The sequence below is a fragment of the Channa argus genome, chromosome 9, assembly GCF_033026475.1.
Source record: "Channa argus isolate prfri chromosome 9, Channa argus male v1.0, whole genome shotgun sequence".
Lineage (NCBI taxonomy): Eukaryota > Metazoa > Chordata > Actinopteri > Anabantiformes > Channidae > Channa > Channa argus.
Genome location: NC_090205.1, coordinates 14,009,591 through 14,024,322, shown reverse-complemented (window position 1 = coordinate 14,024,322; position 14,732 = coordinate 14,009,591). Strand labels below are relative to the sequence as shown.

Genomic DNA, 14,732 nt, shown 5'->3' with positions numbered 1-14,732 from the left:
TGTAACCTTCAAATATATTGTACTGAGAGAAGGTCCCCTGTTGCATTCAGAGTGGAAAGTACTCCAGCGCTGTCATTGTCCAACATATTTTCATGCTTTATTGCTACAAAAAGCCTGCTCTTTCCAACAAATGATCAGGCCATCTTAAATGTTTACACAATACACCTGGGACTGAATAGGTACGTATGTAGTGCATTGGCAAGGTCTCTTTTCTTTCATCTACTTCTGTGCAGAGACTAGCAAAGAACTAATGAAGCCGTTTTCTGATCTGCTCTCTTTACCCTGACCCCCCCCCCCCCCCCCCCCCCCCCCCGTTCTGAATGTCTCTCTATCATTTTGCTAGTATTTACTGTATTACCATAACCCTGATGCAAGGCCCATTTAGAATTGTGCTTGAGCGGCTGGCGAGCATATTAAGGCAAAAGGGAATTATTGTGAAGAAAATGTACAGTACAAACAGCTCAAAAGAATTGAGGGCAATGCTCATAATGGAATCTGAAAGCTTTCATTTTTTTCCCTCATTGTCTCTCCTTCCTCCTCTAAACAACCTTCCTTTTTTTAGCTATCAGAGCAAAGTTCTCAGAGAGAAAATGAAGTGCATTCATGCATCCTGAAAGAGGCTTTTAAGGTTGAGTACAGCTCAAACAAAAAGGGAGGTGAGCTACGGCTGGCCTGAGTATGACTCAATGTTTATAACCTTGCCATGTAGAATTTAAGAATCCTGAAGAAATGAATGAAGCTGTTGATGAATCACATCCGAGCCACAAATCTGGGAAACAAATTGGTGTTCTTTAGCGCGTTTTGTCTGGGTTGCTAAGGTGAAGTGACGTGTAGATTTAGTGAAATGTTTCTGAATAATTAAACTCAAGCATTCAAAGCTGCTAACAACTGCTGCCGAATTTGGGTTGTAGAACTGGCAGAACTGATACAGTTTTCTTCTCTGTTCTGCAAGAAATAATTATTTGGACTAATATTGTGTTTTTATTGATATAGTGTGCTAAAATGATATGCATCTTGGAGATGAATGTACAGTTACTATAAGACACAAAGGGCATTTTTCTTAGCTGTCAGGCCCCCTCCCATTGCTCCTGGCCCCTTTCTCTCCTCATTTTGCTAACTGGTGCTCAGAGCTTCTCCTCCGCTGACCAAGCATCAGCTTCCCTGTGCTGATAAATGGGCTTCTTTGAATTGATGTCAGGCTAGAGGAAAAAGAGATAATCCCAGATAATATGGACACAGTTTTCATTTCTTGTCACCCAATTAAACTGCAATTATCCCAAGTGCAGGAGAGGAGAAAAGTGGAAAGAATGGCCAAAGAATGGGGGGACCAGGGCTCCCTGGGACACTCTCTCTACCAGACACATTAGCCCAGATTTGCTCCATCCTCATAAAAGAGACCCGTTTCTTGCACTTGGCAGTGCACAGCGAGTGGCAGACCAGCTGCAACCTAGGGTTTAGAAAAGAATGCCTGTACAATGTTTGTTCCATGCCTCAAAATGAATGGGAAGAAAAGGAAAAAATCTAAATATATGCAGGTTCTCACCCTCTTTAAAGCAGTGCTCTGTTTGTGTGGTGCCGTCTTTAGCTAAGGACATCAAGGTTTTATCCCTTAAAAGCTATTATGATATTTAAAAATACTTAATATTACTATTATTGTCATGTCCAAGACATTGTCGGAGGGAATACAAGTGTGCATTTTGTGACAACGTTTTCATTATTGACCAATGTTAGGACCTTGGAGTTGACTACGCAGGGGTTTGGATCTCTTCAAACAAAGGCACAGCGTATCCAGAAGTGCTTAGACTGAGGGCTTAGGTGCATCCACTGTTCCTTAAAAGAATCGACCGCTGCCGTAGAAAAAGGGACGCTTCCTCTGTGAATTGTTTGCCTCCAGATGAATCAAGGCTGTATGATTCATCTAAACTCTCCCCTGGCACAAAATCTAAGAAGTAAATTAATGTCTTTTGTAATTACTGTTCCTCTTAGTAATTATCACACAGGACGATTTATGGATTAACATATTGATTTCACTTGACCCTTGGCGAGGCTTTATTTGGACAGAGAAGATACTTTTTGCTTGAGCTGCCAAATGCAAACAGCCCTCAGGGCCCCCGCTGGAGATTTGCTCTTTAGGCATGTCACAGCATCTTTAGCAAATGTCCCACGGGATGATGATGTGATTCTTGTGGAGTCCTGGCCTTTTGGTCCACTATCAATTCAGAGTAGAGCTTTACATGGGTATTGACTTTATCCACACATAAAAACTGCACAAGTGAAGAGGGAAAAAAATGGAGAGGAGCATTTGTAAGAGTAATTCATTAATCTTCACGCAGGCGATTAGCGCTTTGAAGTCTTTGATTTTGAAAAGCCATGTGCCTTGCTTTACTATCCCTCCCCTCACAGGCTGTTTATCTAAACATTGGAAATAAACAGATTAGTTAAAATCATTAGGCAAACATCTTAACGTGCAAACGCAGGCTGCCTGCTTTGGAATGCTGATAAGTGTAACCCTCCTGCAATGGCATCCAATGCTACTGTCGCGTGTGCACAGAATCAGCGTTGTGGCAGTAATACATCGCTGATTATGGAGAGGAGGAGAATACTCTGTCAACATATGATCAATATTTCCTATAAGTGCCTCCTCTGCTCTGCATGAGTAATGGCCTGATGAGACATGAGAGCGGCTAGTATCAATGTGGCCTCTCCACTGCTGTGTCCATCAAATAATGAGATCACCTGAGACAGCCACTGTCAATACACCCCAGAACAGGACATGCTGACAGGACACTTGCCCTCACATTGATCACATTGTCATTCAAGTCCGTGCTTAGGAGAAAGCATAGATTCACACACTAATACAAATGTGTGTGAGTGCAAAATACCGTGCAGATATCAAAAATATATTCCTGTGTTGTGTGTGGTATAATGAACTCTAGTTGTTGGAATGGCCACATATGTTTTGCCTCTGGTGTAGGTAAGACAACACTGCTATAAAGGGTTCACCTCGAGAGTGGCGACATTCAGCTGCAACAATGAGCCATCGGCAGGAACTCTGTTATTTTGCTCTTTTGACTTTTTTTGTTCTTTCTCAATAACATGGTTATTATCTTGGTCACTTAATCTCCTCAAATAAGATTGATTTCTCCTTTCAGGCCGCCTTAGAAGCGCCTCTGTTAGAAGGCGTTCAGGCCATGGGAACCATAGGCTTCGAAAGCATCCTCACAATTTTCCCATTTGATGGAGGTCAGTCGCTAAGGCTGTTTCTTTGACACACTGATGAGTAGACACACAAAGGCTCTTTCTATTGCTACAAGTGATCGAGACGAGCACTGCTACACGCACACAATGCATGACAGGAGGAGATGCGGGCATGTAAATGTGTCATACAAATGCAAACACAGTCAGAATTGGCTGTTAACTTGGGTAATAACCAGCTGGCAGGAAGGGTGTGTTCCTATTTCGAACAGCTTGGCCAGTTTTTTAATCAAGTATAAATCAAAATTTTATTTAGTGTAACTAATAGGATTGTGAAGATAACGCATTAAGAGTTGTGGTTGTGTTGCGCCAAACTCCTCAGAACACAAAAATCCAAAATTTTGCACAATGGTAACGTTTGCTTAAAACATAGTAGTTATTCATCGCGCCCTTTGCCCGCACTGTCAAGGTCGGCGTGCTGGTGCAATCCTAATTAAATTATTTCCAACCTTTCTATGGTGTAATTTTATTTAGTCTCCTTTTCACAAATCACTCTTCCCTAGACTATGATGTCTAACAATGGACATTCAGTTACACGAAGGGAAAAATAATTCACAAGAGGTCATTTTTAATAGCAGACCTGAATTTGATTTGATCAAATTTAGCCTATTGCTTTTTAGATATGTAGATTAAAAAAGACTGCAAATTTGAATACATCTTGACCTTTAATCTCAACTTTTCAGTTCTGTTCATTCAACACAGATGAAAACAAATCCATAGATAGAGTTATTCATTTTCATTTCATAACACTAAGCAAACTTAAATAAGGGTCAAAGGTGGTTAATAGGCTGGAAGCACTGTACTGTGTTATGCATGTGTCCTGCTGTTGTGTGTGATGGTAAAGATGAACAAGTCACCCTCTGGATTTTCGTCTGAAGGACGATGGCACACTATGAAAGCCCAAATAGCATGTTACTGCGCTGCCATGGGTTCAAGGAGATTGGATCACTTTTTGTTTGCGGCGCGGCCTCAATACAGCTTTCACATAAAGAGAGAGAGACTGGGAGAGGACTGAGAGAGAGCAGTCTTTGTGGGATTGAAGGGAAGGGTGGATAAAAAAATTGCCTTGGTGCATCAGTTTTCTCTGATCGCAACTGCAACTATAAATGTATCTGAGAGATGAGCTATCTGTGGCGGGCTGTGCCACAAGCAGGCCTTTTCTTCCCTCTGTCCCTGTGATGAGCTAGCAGGACCTGGAGTGATAAAGCTGATAGAAGGGCTGCTATCAGGTGGCAGTCTGGGTAATTACAACTCTCTATTTGGGGCTTTGCAGTGATGCTGTGGCGATAAGGGGAATATAATGAGGAAGAAAGGCCAGCGATAATGTATCCGCTAAATGGCTCAAAATAGTCTATCATGGGAAAAGTCATCTCAGAGCCTGAAGGCAAACAAGTATGTGTGGAATTGAACCACAGGACTCTGCAACAGAGAATATGTGGAAGGTTTAAGATGAGCATGCGCCCCGTGGGGTTTGGTGGCAGTCAGAGTTCAAAAATCTGACTTTTCAGAAAGGGTAGGATATTCCGTTTTTAATGATACAGGAAGTCGTTTGATTGCTGCTGCTATTTTGTTTGCCCCTCAGGGTGTGGAGATATTCTGCAGTGTGAGATTAAATATAATACTTTGACAAGCGGCGGTTTAAAGATGAAGGTGTTATCAACCTTGTGGACTCCACATCCTTGTGTGGACCTATTCTCCCTCCATAATGTACTTTCAGAGTTTGTTGTATCTGTCAGTTCAAGTCCTTAAAGATTGAACTGACAGTCACTCCGCTTTCTTCCCTCTTTACAATCATTTAAGCATTAACACATACACACACGCGCGCACACACACACACACACACACACACACACACACACACACACACACACACACACACACACACACACACACACACACACACACACACACACACACACACACACACACGCTCTCAGTTGATCCTCAGGGCCATTTGCCTGTTCCAGTCCTGAGTCTTTAATACACACTCCAGTGTGTTCTATCTTATATGGCTGTTTTATTGTGAATTACAAATTCCCTCACTAGGCATCATGACCACTATCAATAGTATTTTCACTAATGTGATTAAGTTAATACTGTGCTCTATGAGAGGATTATTTCTCAATTCCTCTTGATACGCGTAATATTTAGGTTGTGGTTGAGTAAATATTTTGGTTCTTCACCAAAATAATTCCCACTGAGACAAAGACGTGAAAGTCTGCCCTAAGGTGCAATAAAGACTGTATAATTAGAATGATTAAAGAACTGCACAACTAATTTGGCACTTATTGAATATATTTTCAGAACACACCGTTCAAAATAGGTCACATATTAAAACCACAAAAAAATATTAACTTTATTCACATTAATTATGTATTTATTCAGACATTCTGTGTGACTCATTTGAAGTGATGCTGAAGTCTGCATTGTCTCTTTACCAATCCGATCATTGTGTTGCCTTGCACTTAAGCATATTTTCTACGTATTGTGGAAGCTGTAAAGAATCCTCATTAGACAAAATGACTTCTAATCTAAATGCAATCATCTTTAAATAGCAATCAATTGGATCCCTTACAACACTAAACTGTTTGTCATTAGCCCTTTATCAAAGGCTCAGTTAAGATAAGATTCTGCAGCTAATGGTGTGTGATAGTGACAAATCGACTTTCAATACTTTCCACATTTTGCTACAAACACTCTTTCTTCAGTGTCGTACATGTTTGTGCTGCTGGAAAATGTATTTACCATTTTTAAATTCTTTTTTTCCTTATTCCTAAATAAATTTGAAATCAATACCTTTATGTTAATCTTACGCAGCTGGAATTTATTTCAGCCAGTGATTAGTAAAAATAGGCATCATGATGAAAGGCACTGACTTACAATAAACAGCAATTATGTTTGACACAATAATATATTTCTCCATCCTTGAATCCTCCAAATTATATTATGAGTCGTGTTTTAAAATACATTTTAGCAAAATTAATGAAATAGTTTGGGTCCACATTTGGGCTGCTTATCTGCAGAACAAATCCTTAATCAGAAAATCAGCTGTAAAGTGGAGCAATTGGGATAAGCATGTAGGAATTAATGAAAATCCTCACAACACAGATGAAAATGAGATGACTACCTTTCATTGTGGAGGTGCATTCACTGTTTCTGCCTTGGCCTGGCCTTCATGACAGCAGCTGAGCTGAAAAGCAGGAAAGGGAAGATCCAGGCAGAGCTGTGATCAGACAAGCAGAAAGGAACCACATCAGGTACACAATCAGGACCCCTCCCTCTCCCTTTCTTCCAGCCTCCCCGATAATGAACAAACTTTCATGTGGCAGTAAATACTCCCCACTCTGTGGGGTTTGGAGTGGCAAACAGAAGATATTGTTATTTACCCTGCTCACATTTTTCCGTCAAAGAAAAGCCATCTGATTGCAAGAGGTCAACCTGTGCTCCCTTGAAATCAATTTATTTTAAGACTTTATTCCCCTCCTTCCTGCTCCAATGGGAGAGTAACTGCAAACACTTTGAAAAGAAAGAGATGGTAAAGTACACTCTCTACAATATCCTTTTTAGAGATGTGGGCTTTTTATGCAAACTGGAGGAACGCACGACAAATTATAGAGAGAGTTGATGAGGATCCCTGGATAATCCCGGAGTTAGTGGAGTGTTGAGCAGAATAAACTGTTTGGTGCTATCATGAAGATTCTTGCACCTCCAGGGTCTCTTATTTCAGAGTGATGGCTTTAGCACTTTAGAGTGAACTGTGTGCGATCTCGCCGGGTAGGAAAATGTCCCCATGGGCTTGTTGTTGCTGCTGTCTGCCTTCTATTTGCATGATATTTTTCTATTCAGTCTTATCATCAGTGTGCTGTGAGGTGGGAGTGCTGGTGCCGTCTCAGAGGCTGGACCCAGGCTTTATCGGCAGGTAATTCTCCCACTCTCACTAACTCATCTTGAATTATTTAAGTGTTATTTCCAGGACCCAGGCAGAGGTAAAAGAGGGGAAAAACACAGAGTTGGGTGTTGCTGCTCTTATTTCTTTTTTTAAAATCAGATCTTAATTAAATTACTAAACTGAATAAATGAATGTCATTTCAGTCTGGAAAATAATAATTTGTTTTGTAAAAAAGATACAAGCAATCTTGAGGGGTTTTTTTTTCCAGTAGACAACATGCTGGCTGCACAGGCTCCTGTCAATGCAGGCTCTGATAGGCCCAGGCATAATCTAAAACCCTTCAACTTGTTATTTAAAAATAATTCAATTCTTTATAAGATGTTTGCACTGGGAAACCTTCCTACACAAAATAATAAAATTAAATAAAACTGCAGGGAGCTTTGGAAAATCACATATCCAAAGGGGCCAGTGTGCGCACACTGAACAGCGTAACTCTCTAAATGTCAACTCCTGATAAGAACTTCCCACCGTTACTTATTCATATGATTCATCGCAGTTTTTAGCCGTTTGTGTCATGAGAGGCACACGCTCCCGCAGAGTGAGTGGAGCGCTTCAATTTGAGGAATGTTATCGAGGTGAATGACAAGCCGACAAAACGGGGCGCGCGGTGTTGAGAGATGCTGCGACTCACTTTGGGTAGCAGGTCTGTCTCTCAACTGGTCCTTTTGGCGCGGATCATCCTCACCTTGTCAGGTTTTCAGCTTGAGACAAATGAGCCTTTGACTCCGTTGCAATAAAACGACTCTAATCCTTGTTAACAGCAATTTTAAAACAATCCCAGGTTCAGCATGCAGCAAACAAAAAGGGCGCTGCCTGTAAATTGCGCGTCAATTTGGGATAAGTCAGTGTCAGGACTCAACTTTCACCCAGTCAATTTGCCAACGCATCATTTACACAAACAATTATTTATCCGATAATCATAATAATAATTCAACATTATAGACTGTGTAAATGGTCCTTGGGTTACGCTAACCCGTTAAAAAGAACAACAATATATGAATTAAATTTGACATCAATTTATATCCTAATTAAACGCTCGACCTCCAGCCTAATTCGTCATTTATAATATTGTTCGATACAGCTCTTCTCTCTTTCCTTTTTTCGTACATATATAATTATGTACAACTGAGAAGGTGCGAGAACAAACCACTTAAACCTACAATTTACTCAACAAGTCCTGCAGATAACTGTAATTGCTTAGTTGAATATTCGACAACCTAATTTCAGTTGTCGATTCGCTGCCCTTGGGAAAGTCCTTTGAAGTGAAAGTGAAAAGAGGGATTTCAGGAAAGTAATTAATTTCACCAAGCCCGATTAGAAACACTCCACACCTCCTCAACATTCGCGTATTTACGACAAAATGCCACAATATCAAAAAAATAAATAAAAAAGAAAAAAAATTAAAGAAGACATTCTTTTCCTTTACACACACTACTTTTCAATGGCAGTGCCACCCATGGGGAAAAGGAAGGGGGCAGACAGACAGAGACACACGGCAGACATGAAAGGTGAGGAAGTGCAGTGACACACAGTGCGTTCAAGCTGGTTTAAGAAATGAAACAGGACGAGGCGATTAGTCGCGTGGAGAAAAATGTTTTGAATAGGAGAGGGCGTGTTGGATTGTTAAGATTCAATGCAATTTCAGACTCATCCCGAGCAATGTGCACCTCTCGGTGACCAGGTCTGTCGGTGTAGGCTGTTAGAGAGACGCTCACACACGCAGCCATCCTCAGGTGTTTCAGGCGCCTCGCTAACGAAGTTAATGACTTAATTGAACTAAACAATTCCGAGTTGTTCATTAAAGCAAATTTAATTCACCAGACACAGAAACTAGCTCAGTCAACACCAAGGTCACAGCTCTGAGTTAAAGCTGAATAAATAAAGATGTATGTAAAACGAGATGCGTTTCCCCTTGAAACTCGGGGTGGGATTTAAAAAAAAAAAAGTCGCGCAGCACTTGTCTGGGCTGCTGCGCATGCGCCAGTGGCACTTTCACTACCTGCCACACAATCCTGTATTTCACATGGGGCAAGCGGGACGTATCATCCACTTGCGTAAATGCTGCTGCTGAGTGGTGGTTGACAGTCTCCAGCGACAAGACGAAAACAAGACAGCGATTTCCCCTCCTCTCCTCCTTGCTAAGGGCGTATCGGTGATGGGAGCCACCATGAAGAAGAAAACATAAGTTGAGCACTTTTAAGAAAGCTGCCACTTGTACTTTTCAGAAGAAAATCAGCGGTGGGGATGAAGAATTGAAGTCTACAGAGTAAGTAGGCAGAAGAGCAGCTGCAGTTGTGGTGAATGTATAACTAATATAACCGAGTTTGTGATTTTTGTGCTGTTTTATATGTTTTTCATTCTTTGATTGATTCTGATTTCTTTCCTTTCTCAGAGAGCGTTTGTGCCAAACATGTCAAAACCAATGGATCACGTCAAACGCCCGATGAACGCTTTCATGGTTTGGTCCAGAGCCCAGCGCAGAAAAATGGCTCAGGAAAACCCCAAAATGCACAACTCCGAGATCAGCAAGAGATTAGGAGCGGAGTGGAAACTTCTCACCGAGTCTGAGAAAAGGCCGTTCATCGACGAAGCCAAACGACTGCGAGCGATGCACATGAAGGAACATCCAGACTACAAATACAGACCGAGGCGGAAGCCCAAGACTCTGATGAAAAAAGACAAGTTTTCTTTCCCGGTGCCCTACAATCTGGGGGAGCACGACGCACTCAAAGTTAACGGGCTTACAGCTGGAGCACTTTCAGAGTCCGTTATTGGGAACCCTGATAAGGCTGCAGCGGCTGCAGCGGCCGCGGCGGCGAGGGTGTTCTTCAACCCGTCCATGTCCGCGAACCCCTATTCCTTTTTCGACCTGGGATCCAAGATGACCGAGCTTTCCCCGCCTTCGTTTCCGTACGCGTCTCCGCTGGGGTACCCGCCGGGAGGCGCCACGGCTTTCACCGGGACTGGCAGTGTTGGTGGCGGGACGCACACCCACACTCACTCACATCCGTCCCCGGGAAACCCAGGCTACATGATCCCTTGTAACTGTACGGCGTGGCCCTCGGCGGGACTCCAGCCGCCCTTAGCATACATCCTGCTCCCTGGAATGGGAAAACCTCAACTTGAACCGTACCCTGCATATGCTGCGGCATTATGATAGGCGCACTTTGGACTTCTGAGAAAACGAAATGTGAAAACAAGACAAGCAGTTATCCATGCAAGAGTTTTATTATGCATGCACAAACTTGTACATGTGATGAAGTGCTCGTCGTCTCAGATATCACATGTGTATGTATATTGATTAATGCCTTTATCTAAGGTAATGCTTATTTAGAGAGCTCTCTAATCTATTATTGCCCAGCCCTCAGCTCTCACTGTCCAGAGGAGAAAGGACTAAAGGATGGCAGACGTGCACAGTTTGAGAGGACAGGGTAACAGAGCAGTTTGTGAGAACTCCTTTTGAAAGGTCCACTGCTCGATTTTTATCTTTTGCAAGTTGTACCCGCCTGACTAACCTGTTGGAATCGATGGCACCATATACAATGAGCATAATAATCACAGGAGCCGTTCCTCTCAGATGACTTGGTGTAAGGTTATAATTCGTGGATCAAGGAGGACTGTCACAGCATTTTCTCCATCTTGACTGACTGTAAATGTGTACAGACAAAATGACTCTAGTTTATTTGCCCATATAGGCTTAGTGTTTGACATATAGGGCCAGGATCCTGCGTATTTAGAAATCCGGTGTATATTTTGAGTTTTTAAGCCGTTTTATAGATGTCTGTAATATTTATTGTTTAGTGGAATTTATGGTGACCCAGACAATTTTAAAAAGGACAAGACTAGTTCTGTGATATTTGCACATGAAACGTAGAACATGTAATTTATTTTGAAGGTGATATTCAATTCCAGTGCATTGCAACTTTCGAGTCTGATCCACAGGACCCCCTACCTCTTTTTTTTCTTCCCTAAACAGTAAAATGTTCAAATTTAAATGCAGATGGAAGTTCATTCAAAGAGTTTATCATCTTGATCTGTCACCCTCCCACTCCTTGTATCATGTGCAGCAGAAGAGAGAGAGAAAAAAAGACCTTTTTAACTAACTCTTATGGAATTTGTATGTTTTGTGTTTTCTTTAACCTCCGTTATGTACTTCAACCTATTGCTACTGTTCACTTGTTGAGCGAAGCACTACAATAAAGCGTCTTCGGATTAAAACGGAAGGGAATCGCGGCTGCAGTTCTTGATGAGACGAACAAGATTGGTATCTTTTCTTTTCCTGCTCCTGCTCCTCAGTCCAGGTGAAGTGTAATGTATCCTCCAAAGGCAGCTTTTGTCCGCGCTTTCAATGGCATTATAGGGGGAAATCTAAATCAGCCCATTGTAATCAGGAGCCAAAACCTTATTTATCACAATTTTAATCGTGAATAGGAAGGAAGATAAAACTGTGTGGTACTCTGAGCTTGCTTTTCCCAGGAACAAGAAAAAAAAAAAAAAGAAGTGAGCTGCTTTTAGGCTGCAGAACAAGCTCGTCTTTGAGGCTTTAAAACAGCCTCCGATGAGTGTGTGAGCTCCCAAGTCTGAAATAAAACACCAAGTATAGTTAATAAAATCTGATCACCTGTCTAGTGTGTGTTCTCACGTGCGCAGCAGCAGGTGTGTGTGTGTGTGTGTTTGGGGGGGGGGGTTGTGTGTGTGTTACTCTCTGTTAGACCAGTAACGTGTAATGTATGTTATTTAAACCAGCTGCCCCTCCTAGATTACACTGGGAGATTAATTCATAAGGATCAGAGCGATTATGCAAAACTAATTTGGACAGTCCAGGGATAATTATCTCCGTCACGGTTAATTAAACCCTTTCACCACGATGTTCTCCATTGTAACACCCCGATCACTTCTCACCACGGAACTTCCTTCTTGGCCCCCGAAAATAACGTGACCCTGTGCTTCATTTATAGACTAGGAAAAAAAACAACAGTCCTGTCAGAAGTGATGGCATTTAGTCCACACTCCATGTTCACTTATTTTAAAACAAATGTAGGTAATTTTTAAGAAAATAATTTGTTGGTTATCTGTGATTGTGATCACAGGCCTATGGGCCTTTTTTTTTTTTTTTTAGTTTTTTAATTTTTTACAAAATGAATTAGATTTGCGTAATGTGTAGTCTCAATAACATAATTTAAACCACACGGGCACCTTTTTAAAATGATTTTTATGTATCATAAAAGGGCAAAGTACCTCATCAAAACACAGAGAAGGTCGTCAAGTCTGTCAAAGAACTTGCATTAGGAGTTCAGTGGCCATTTCTTTTTCTTTCTTTGGCCTTTTTTATTATATTTTTCTTGAGGAAAAAGAGAAGAAACCTGAAAGAACTTTTTTTTTCCAACTCTGGGAGCGTTTAGACGGTCGAGGAGGTTTTGTCTGGGAACAAAACGTGGGTTGGGAGGTTTTGTGAGAGTGTTGTTTGTTGAAGTGGAGCTCAGCAAAAGCGGCTGCTTTCTCTCATTGTGATGAAAGCAATCAGTGGTATTTGGAAAACTGTTAGCATTGTGCACTTCTTCTGTGTCCATTGTGGAGGATTTCTTTTCACAAGGTTTTTTTTCAGCCGATCCAGCTGGCCGGAGTGAATAGCACTGCAATGTGTACACGCTTTGTCCCTCCAAGCCCTTCAAGTAGCCCACATTGAATAGAGTGAGTTGACACTGCATGACAGTGAAACAACATAATAAAAAATACATGAGCGCATGAATAGAAGCAGGCGCATAAATAAATAAAATGGGTGGCCAAAACTGGATAAACTGAATGACAAAACGGTGAAAGGGGAACAAAAAGATATTTAACACGGTAGATTAGCATTAGAATGCAATCTACAAGCCAGAACAATTGATGAATAGGTTTACCGGCCAAGAAAGAAATGGACTAAATGCCTTTTGAATAGATAGCCTATGTGTTTTTTTTTTTTTTTTTCTGTCTAAGACGGCAGATGAATGGGAAAAGGTGGGGATGCAACTATGGAAATAAGTAGGAGAAAACTTTTTCCTCTACAGTGTTTTTTACTCTTGATTCCAATATACTCAACACATCAGGGGCAATAAAATATAAATCCCAGGCTAATATTATACCTATATTTATTTAAACCATATTGAAATAAAACATCGAATTAAAAGAAGACTTTATTCACTTAACACATTCAGATTCCTTAAGGTAGTGTAGCAGCAGTCATGTATCAGGTACAGTGCCTTTATCTTTAGGCTTTAGGAGTGTGTTGGGTGTATAGGGTTGTAAAAATCGTGGTAGATAAAGTCTGCTCCTTCTGCTAAAGGAGCCTATTTTTTAAAATTGTTTTTAAATGGTGCATTGAAAACAAAGATCTGAAGTGATAACACCTTTGAAGTTACTCTAAACTGAAGCTTTATTCCATGTATCACAATAAAACAATGTGCAAAGAAGGCCGGCAACTGCTGTATCGCAGTATTTTAAAATAGGAGAAATATTTCTGCTAGTTCACCCACACTGAAAACTTTGAAATGAATGTAGACAGAAATCGACTAAATATTTAGGTCATGTTTTAGGAAGAAATTTGAACCATACTTCCTTTGATGTTTTACTGTAGCTACACTCAGATACAAAGGTTTCTACATAAGATTTAAAGCCATGGATGCCTCGTGTTTTCATAAGCCCCTCGTTTGATGCCCTGATATCATTATGTCTTAGTGTTAAACCCTTTATGTGCCTGTAAGACATTTGTAGAAGTGAGATTAGGCAAATTAACATACATATGTATCACCGGTTCAACCACGTTGACCTTAAAGGGATGTACAATGGCTTCCTCATCCCTAATTCGCCCAGGGCTGCCCCACAAGCATGTGGATTATCACCTGGCTTCAATGGCTTCAGATGGATCATTTTAGTATTTTTTTTTTCTGACATGAATAATACATCAACATAATCTCTTTGAGGATATTTCCTGTATTTGTTTGCAGGAGTCTGCTTCTTGCTCACCTGGTTGTCATAGCATGTGTGTGCTGTGTGCAATGCTGGGAGATACACAGCCAGGGCTGGCTTCTCTGTGAGAAACCTCAAAGAGTCTAATCACTGACTTCTCCATCTCATTTTAGGCAAATAAAAGTGTGAAAAGTCTCTCCTAAAGCAATATCTCCATCATCAGGTTGGGTCAAGAATGTTTATGGCTGTGTACCATATTACCTGTAATCTTCAGAGTATGAACTGCTGTATTTCTTACATCTCTATGCTCCCAGGAGGGGGAAAAAAATACTAAAATTATCTTGCATAGCACCTTTTCCACAACCCCTCAACGTGTCAAATCAAAGCCTCAAAACCATACATGTCACTGTGCCCAAGGTCACCAAGAGAAATGAGAAATGGCTGTGTACTGTACAGTCCATCCCTATATAAACAGGCCACACAGCCTCTGAAGTCTGGATCTGCTTTTAAGAAGTCCAAGTTTGTTTAATAGTACATAATGTAATAAGGCGATGGACCCCTGCTGGAGTTCAGAGAGGGAACG

The 14,732-nt window shown here is 41.2% G+C and overlaps 1 protein-coding gene across 4 annotated transcripts in view; it reads left to right on the top strand.

Annotated features, from left to right (window-relative positions):
* Positions 1-11,794, top strand: part of sox21b (SRY-box transcription factor 21b) — a 55,438-nt gene extending 43,644 nt beyond the window's left edge. For 2 of the 4 annotated variants that reach the window (XM_067516431.1, XM_067516430.1), the window contains one exon: positions 9,597-11,794. In XM_067516431.1, coding sequence (XP_067372532.1) covers positions 9,597-10,361 — 765 coding nt within the window. In that variant the 3' untranslated portion in view covers positions 10,362-11,794. Of the gene's footprint in view, positions 1-5,111; positions 7,175-7,266; positions 9,471-9,596 lie in introns of those variants that run through there. The other 2 variants (XM_067516433.1, XM_067516432.1) reach the window with 2 other exon arrangements.
* Positions 11,795-14,732: the final 2,938 nt, after the last annotated feature.